This window comes from Pteropus vampyrus, unplaced genomic scaffold, assembly GCF_000151845.1.
Source record: "Pteropus vampyrus isolate Shadow unplaced genomic scaffold, Pvam_2.0 Scaffold84, whole genome shotgun sequence".
Classification (NCBI taxonomy): domain Eukaryota; kingdom Metazoa; phylum Chordata; class Mammalia; order Chiroptera; family Pteropodidae; genus Pteropus; species Pteropus vampyrus.
The window spans coordinates 3633399-3642128 of NW_011888865.1; the positions used below are offsets into that span (position 1 = coordinate 3633399).

The 8730-nt window shown below is 38.2% G+C and overlaps 1 protein-coding gene across 1 annotated transcript in view; it reads right to left on the bottom strand.

Annotated features, from left to right (window-relative positions):
* The window catches only part of GRM5 (glutamate metabotropic receptor 5), a 418657-nt gene that overhangs the window by 12143 nt on the left and 397784 nt on the right, over nucleotides 1-8730 (bottom strand). Inside the window, exon 9 of the mRNA XM_011363299.1 lies at nucleotides 6354-6449. Within this exon, the coding sequence (XP_011361601.1) occupies nucleotides 6354-6449 (96 nt within the window). The remainder of the gene's footprint in view (nucleotides 1-6353; nucleotides 6450-8730) is intronic.

Consider the following 8730-nt stretch of genomic DNA (forward strand, 5'->3'; position numbering starts at 1 on the left):
GAATGCAGGAATCATGACATAATCTTTAAACCCTCACCCCAGCTTTATCCATTGACCTTCTTATGTCAGGAAAATGTTAAGGCTTAATTAATATTTATTTATTAAGTTAATTAGTCCTCCAGACAATGAGGAAAAAAAGAGATTGACATAAGTAAAATAGTATTATCCAGAGGAGACTTAAGAGCTTGTTTTCACAGTGCAGGGATACAGTGTTAAGATGCTAACAGGTGTGACAAAAATGAAGATGGAAAGGAGTAAACTGATATGAAAACTGTTGTGAAAGAAGAAAAACTGATATGAAAGAAAAAACATTTTGTCTCCGTCCATTAGGCTTTTCTTGTTGGTATTGGTGGAATTTGGAGAAAAGGTTGCTCACTGGGGAAGAAGTTTCAAGGAAGGATTTGCAAATAAAGTGGAATTTAATGAAGGCTTAAAGCCTGGGGAATCTTAAATAACATGGATAAACAAAATCCAATTAATATATGTATTGCATATGTGACAAAGAAGCTAATTCCATATGCTTAAATTAAGCTCATGAAACCCTACAACCCTAGAAGACAGACTTTCCCCTCTCTTTTAAGTAGCTGGGGAGGGAGCAGTGGATGCATGCTTCTATGATAGTTCCCCCAGCACTCACTTCTTAGTAGGCATTTAGTCCCTGATAAAATCCTTGTGGAAGGAAAACCACCAGTCCCTATTTTAACTTCTCTTTGGTTTAACAGAAACACAAACCTTTTCAAAATGTTACATGTCCATTCAGGGTGGGTTTTTAAAGTGGCTAATGACTCTAGTACAGCTGCTACTTCTTCTAAGTCTTCATAAAGAGAAAGCATCTAACAGAGGATATAATGTAGGAGCATGTGCCAAGCAGAGGCATTTTGTTGGATCATGACATAGTTTTCTTTCTCAAATTAACTATTTCTTATGATCTATAATTCAGTAACCTGGACTCAAAGTTCAAAACTAAACTACTCCTTGTTTTGTATTTCAGTTCTAGGCTTTAATTGACGTGCTTCAACTAAGGTTAGAGGATTTTTAAAATTTTTAAAACAGGAAATAATTTTTTCCAGCAATCACTATGAAGCCCAGATTACAATTCAATGAAGAGGGGGGTGGGGAGAAAAAAAGAAATAAAAATCTCAGTTGTTTTGTGCCTGTGAGCTGAAATGGCCAGGAAGACATTGTGGAGGAATCCAGCTTGATTTAAACCTTGAATAAAACATGAGATTGGGATTGATGACAAAGGAGAGGAGAGTTTTGGGATGATAATAGCTCCCATTTGAATAGAACTTTATACCTTGCAAGGTGTTTTCACCTATATTATTATATCTGACCTTCACAACAGCTGTCTGACATAGCACTTACTGAATGGCATTTTAAATTATTTATCTACAAGTCTGTTCCTGCACCAAACCTAGAACACTCCAAGGGCAGTGACTACATGTACCTCCTGTGGTGTCTGGTCTGGAGTACAGGCTGGGAGTGTTAGAGAAATGAAGTGAATTCCATCACTTGATAGGTATAGACAGGTATTATTAAGCTACACTATAGATTCAAAAATCGAGGCTTATGGAACTTAACTAAGTTGCACAAGTCAAATAAAATGCATAACAGTGCCTCAAATCTGTTCCTAAATCTAGTCATTGCCACCATACAATACTGTCTCTATGCTAAGTGCTGAGATGCACACATAAACCAAGGGGCTAAAAAGACATACCCTTGTGGAACATCCAGGAAAATGGCAACACCCAAGTTTGTGTCTGTAAAATAACCTGATAATAAATTCCAAAGCTCTGATCTGAACATTACAGAGATGAATCTTGAGGGCATTTGGAATAAGAGAATGTCACAAGATTTTTACGATGGTTGCTGAAAATGATTTCTGTTTAGACAAAAGAATTCTTTTGATCTTAATTAAAGCATTTCGGCTAAAGGATGTCACACTCTGGCTACAGCTGGAACCAGGTTTTAAGGTCTCATCTCTAATATAAGTTAGACTATTAATTTGAAATTGACTTTGGGAAGGAATGGAGGGAAGACTACTATAGCAGTCCTAATCTATCACTAAGCAACTAGCTGACTTCTATTGTTCTGGAAAGGCAAAGTCTTTCTCTTCTGTGGATTCTGAATTTTATGTAAGTGTATGCATAGCCTTACCTGAACACTGAATTCATGTTTATTATTATTTAGTTTCTATTACTCTTAATTCTATTTGTACTGACACATAGAAATGATATCAAATGGGGAGTTAATCTGATGCATAAATTTTCCTGTGGAAGAGAGATACTATATTACATTGCATTATCTGTTTTTCTGACTCTGTTCCCCAATAGACTAGAGGTTTTTCAAGGACATTAGTCAGGTCTTGGTTATCCATTTATGTCCAGAGTCTTGTGTTTGGCTAGTAGTAGGTGCTTAATAAATGAATACTAAATGAAGAAAGAAATAATTGAATGAATGAAAGGCAAAACAGTCTTAACACAGACATCACATTTTGGGGTTACTTTTCAAATCTGAGCTCTTACTAATTCAATAATAACTATTATTATATCACTGTTACCAGATTCTCTAAGGCTTTATTAAACATTTATAGCCCTAAAATTAGATGCTACCTCTACTAGGTGAAAATCAGTTACTTAACTGATTGATTGGAGGTTAATACTTGACATAATTGATATCATGACACAACAATAATTAAAAAAAAAAAAACAACCCAGTACCACCTTCTTTCCTTCTAGCACTGGTTGAGGACTATAGATCTATCTATTTCATTTGAGTAAGGGAGCCCTTTCTCAAAGAGAGACTGGGAGGTTCACAATGTCTGTGCCTCTCCTTCATGGGGTGCAACATGAGCACATCAAACACATTCTCCAGCTACACTTTGTTGGAATACCCATGCTGAGACAACAGATAAAAACATTTATTGTTGAAGTTTTAGCCATTCCTGAGCGTGGACTATCTCAGTATGAACTCACACCACGGTAACAGGGTTTAGAGAATTTCCGGTTCTTAGAGCACCTTCCTGTTTAGGACTCTCATTTCTCCTGCAATCAGGAGGACTCTGTTCTGAAACACACTTACACTGACCACTGTGAAAATATGAGAAGATGACAAATTAACACTACATTCAGACAGAAGGCAAATAAAACTGTTCACATAAAGGGAAAACAGCGGTAAAGTATTCCAGGAAGCTAGAGTGTTATGGATCCATGTAATGGTCTCATTCTTTTCCAAATGTGGGAGTAGAGGTAGGAGGAAGAAGTGAGGACATGTCTGCCTGGAGGGCCCTGCCAAAGTTACAGATAATAGTGTTCTGGCTGGATATGACTATATGCATTGTGAAATGCCTTCTCTCCCTGTCAGGCGACTTGGCTCTAAAGAATCACCCTAGTCATGAATTCATAGGGTCCTGTTCATTCTATGGTTTCATTATAGAAAAAATAGGTGAATGAGATGCAGGTGACACTCCTGGTTTTCTGTGGTTGTTTGAGCTTCTTTAGCCCCTCCGTGGGACTAGTTGCTCAATAATGGCCACAGAACCAGCCCAGATATTTGCAGAGTAAATATTATGCTTGACTATGACTCTGGGAAGCAACAAGGGGGAGTAGATAAGAAAGAGCCATATCTGTAAAAGTATCCATAAAGTCTCATACAGTTATACTATTCCTAGCCTTTCCATTCAATTCCAGAGTAAGCAAAGTGGGATTAACTACTTTAACCTCCTATCAGAAATGGTTTACATCGCAGTTGTCTCCTCTTTGATATCTTTTCTCTTAATATTCATTTTAAACACATTTCTCCTGGATAAGTGTCATCCTGTGTGTGTGTGTGTGTGTGTGTGTGTGTGTGTGTGTGTGTGTACTCATATAAACAAATATGAAATTGGAAAAAAAGATTCAAAGGCCTTAGAAATTTTGGCGTCTTCTTTTAATGCCTCTAGGCCTTTTCTCCTCCCAATTGGAAAGCTCTCTTAGATCACTGAAAGACTCCATCTCCCTCCTACACACTCTTTCTCACTCCTTGTCAGTTTTTATTTAATGCTAACTAAATGGGAAGGAAGAAAAAATAGGAAGGAAAGATGATTTTTTCCCAATTAACTATGCTTGTCTGTGGGCTGAGGTGGTAACTCCAACAGAACTGTCTCACCCACAGCAGGCTCTATTCGCCTCTGCCCCACCAGGACATATCAGTGTAATGAACTTACCATTACCTTGGCTATATCCAAATGAGAGAAAACAAAAGCTAAATGGTATCCTGCTGTTGAAGAGAAACTTAGACCATTCCCAGTGGAGACACATTGAATGCCTACCTCTGTAGATCTAGACCTGACCCAAGGAAGTTTGGTCTATTTGATCTGGGATCCCCTTACCTTCTGTGTCCTACTGTCTCTTATCTCTCCTTCCCCATTCTCAATCAAGACAGCCTTGAGCAAATCTAATTATGGGGCTGATCAGATCTAAGAGTTCCAAGCATTGACTAAACACTCCCAAGAATACTGCATGACAGAATTGAGACCGAATATTTGGTGTGAATAGCTACGTGTCATCTCCTAGATGAATGCTTGTCTGTGACATATAAATATCAATTTATAGACTGGCTAAATTAGAATGAACTAGAAAACATATAACATTACAGACTTCTAGGTTATATTGCCTAAGGTTTGGCCTCAGTATATTTGATAGATGGTCAGGTTTGCTGGGTTTGAGAATTCCAGTCCTAGACAATTGCCTCAAATCAGAAGTCAACCTGGACAGAACCTCTGCACTCATTTGATACAGTCATGTTCACCTTGTTCAGCCAATCTGGGTGCTATTTGACTTATTTTTAAAAACAGGAATTATGACACTTCGTCATATCTAGATGGAAGGAAATCAGGAACCCCAGTAGCAGTCTGTTGAGTTATTCCCACAGAATAACCTATTGAGGTTTATCTTCCAGATACACTAAAATCCAAAGGTAGCTGTATAAAGATTGTGGGCATAAGGCCATCAGATACACCAGTGTGCACACATATGTGACTGCACACATATACAAGCTCTCATTGCTTTTTCTCTGGGAGCCATGGACGAAGTTGGCCAAACTCTTGGCCAGAGCTGCTAAGAATGATTGCTCAGGTCGTAAGTTGCACACTTCTAGGAACTGTTTTCACATATTGCAATATGAATGGTCCCCCACAAGTTGTGTAATGCAGTGGTCCACATAGAAAGTTAGACATTATTTTGAAAACCAGAAGGAGCCCACTTTTGAGAAAGTAAACATAATGTTTGGGGGTGGAAGTTCAACAGGATTCAACAGAATTATGTTTTTGCTATGCAGCTTGCTCTCAAGCTCTGCTCTCAGCACATGCACACACATATATACATACTCTATGTTCTGTACTTCTCCTTTCCTTTAACCCAGGATGACTGGCAAGAGCTCCCCTTCCATACCTCTGTACCATGGATAGACTGGGAAATACCACGACAAATTACAAGAGGAGTGTTAGTTCATGGTGAGTGATTTCCCAACCGCTAGGCAACTCCAGCATTCTGGAACTGTTTAATGCCAGCTTTGACAGTCTTTATCTCCAGAGCCCTTGAACCCCTGTTCCATGCAGTAAAGCACGATAATTTCATGCAACACAGCTCAGTTGGTGCTTCCAGTTCCGAATACCTTAGTTTGCTGGGCACAGCTCAGTTGCGAGTGCTTGGTATGAAGGAACATGCACAGCGCAGCGACAGAGGGTGTTCACCACCAAACACTGAGAAGTAAAGGAGATGCAAAGCTATGGCAGCTAGAGGAGGACTAACTTCTCCAATTTCAGTTCATGAAAAGCCTCTTGCCTCTACAGTTCACTAGTTTGAGATGGTGTTTGCCCATGGCTGTGAGGTGATGTTACACTCAAAGCAAGTCAAATTAAATTCCCAGGCTTGTCTGGGATCAGGGGCTGCTCTCTTCCCTCCATTGCAGTCCTTTCCTCAAAACCAGTCCTAGGCTTTGGAATTTGTTTTCCTAAATGATTGGATAATCCTAAAATGTGAATTCTTCCAATCTCTTTCACTTTGCAAACTCCAGAAGCAATTGACCAATATGTCAAAATCCATGGGAAAACTGACTACGAGCTAAGGCTTCAGACATGCAAAGCGCGCAACCCTGGGAAACAGCAGCATCTGGAGCAGGAGGCTCCCATCACTTCACACGTGGATGGCATGGGTTTTGTAAATCAAACACACACAGAAAATCAGTGGTAGCCCAGGTTGGACATACTGTATGGGATGCACATTTGAGTGAGGACCCAGACTAGGGAGCCACCTGTTCCTCTAGCTTGCGTACATTTAGTTCACACCACCTCAAGCCACTCACAGTTTGCTTACCTGCTCATTGTTGCTCTCCCACCATTCCCCATACTCCCTTTGGGGGTGAAACACTCTATTTCCGACTTGTGCTGGGCCAGTCTCCTGTCTTTGTACCTGGTGAGCATGAACAAGGACAGGAGCAAACAGAGAGATGTGATTGTATGCTTAACTGGCCAGGCTGAGGAAGAGCTGTGGCTGCAGAGGGTCACCCCATGCCAAAATAGTGGCTCCTGCTTTTCATTGCAATGACTGACCTGTGATACTTATTAGATAACTGTGATGGAATATAGATAACATTGGGGATGATTTTGTTACTTCTTGATTAAACCACATGAGATCTACCTTTTACATTGCTTAATTAATCTGTGATTTTATAATATTTAATATCAGTGGTCAAAGGAATGTAATGTCTAGCACCTAAGAAAAAGATGAATATCAATAAATTAGTATTTATTTAGTTTTTACCATGTGCCAGACATGGTGCTAGAACGTTACCTAAATTTAATCCTGGCAACAACCCTGTGGCAGAGGCTCTGTTATTATATATATTATATTATATAATATAATATATATACACACACCCACATATATATAATATTCTTATTATATTTTACTGGAAAAAAAGCTTAGATTGTAAGGATTAAGTGGATTGATCAAGAATTTTGAACACAGGGAGTCTAAGTTTAGAGCCCACATTTTCAGCCATTATAATGCATTGTCTCCTACTAACAATTTTTGTTTTAGTCATTTTTGTCATTAATAAACCTTCATTGAGTGGTACTATGCCTGAGCATTATATTAGAGACTGAGGATGCCAAAAGAGAAAAGATGGATTTGAGAGGTTTGGATTTGAAAGGTTTATAAAATCATTAAACTGAAGTTTGAAAGTCAGGAGTGAGCTGCCTGCATTGTGGAGAGTGGCTCAAACAGCTTTTGCATCAGAATGGACAATTCACCATACCTGGAAGGTACTGAATGTTTCATCTAACATAAATTATGAGATTCTCAACATTAGTCTGCTACACAGTGCATTAAGATGAGCCCTTATAGTTGAATGACAGTTTTCCAAACCAACATGCTTTCAGAGAAATAATCTCATTTTTCTTCATCAGTTTAAGCCTGTGAGGTCAAGAGGTACTGTTGTCCCCCACTGCCATATAACGAAACTAAGACTTAATTGACTTGACCAAAGTCACAAGCCTAGTCAGTTGAGAATAACTGCTAGTAGAGCTTGCAGGGGCGCAAGACTCCTAAAATTTACTTTTATTACCTTTTTTTACTTCTAAAACTGGAGCCTGATATCATGCCACTTCATCCATGTTCCTGGTATTTAACAGGTAGTAATGAAGTTACTTACTAGCAAAAGACTTCCTTACTCTTGATATAGTCACTTTTTAAAAAAAGTTTCTTTCCTTGCTTTCTCAAAATTAATATTAAATAAAACGAAATGCAACAAAAATCATTATTAGTCCTGAGATAGAGGCCTTCCTCTTAATTTTGTCTCTTCAAAGCTATTCAGAATATTTAGTATTTGAATGAAAATGGCTCATTAAATCAAGCCAATTTGATGGAAGAGATTACCATGTTCAGTAGACATTATCTGAGCATCTATTAAACTCTAGGCAATGGGCTTTGTCCTGGGGATATAGAGATAAATAATCCACGGGTCCTGCCTCATAGAGCTCATAGATTAGTGAGAGAAGGTAGGGAAGAAGACAGTATGTACACAAGTAACTCTAGGTCTAGGCCATAAAGAAGAGAGGAAAAGAATTTAAAGTCTTGGTTAGAGGAGGTAAAACATCAGACCAAACCAGATTGAGCAGCCTTTATTTTACCAAAGAAAATACCTTAGTATAGAGTCCTTTGTGAAGTTCCAATCACAAACGGCATCCCACATGTCAATAGAAAATATTTTGTGCTTATTTGTGAATAGGGTTGCACAACCAGAATGCTGCTCTGTAGCTTAAATTAAAAGAATGTTACTATTAATAGAATAGAATTACTGAGGGTCATTCAAAGGGGTCTTTAAAGAATTTTTGAATATCTTCTGTTAGGCTAATTACCAGTTAATCTAAATCTTTCATAGGTAACTTAGGACATCTATACACTTCAAACTCATAAGCTCTTCACTCTAGTTCTTTCTATCTCAAATACATACACATTTTGCCACGTGATTGATTATGAAATAGATCCCAAACATACTATTCTATTAAAACTCAACCACCTTTAGTGAAAGCTTTTACAAAACAAAACAAAACAAAACAAAAAACAAAATAATATAAATCCCAATTTATTCCAATAAACAAGAGATACATTAGACTTTTGGGAACTTTGAAGTAGTTCATGTATTCAAAGTAAGGTGAAAATGCCATTTTCAGTTTGGAAAGGCCAACTT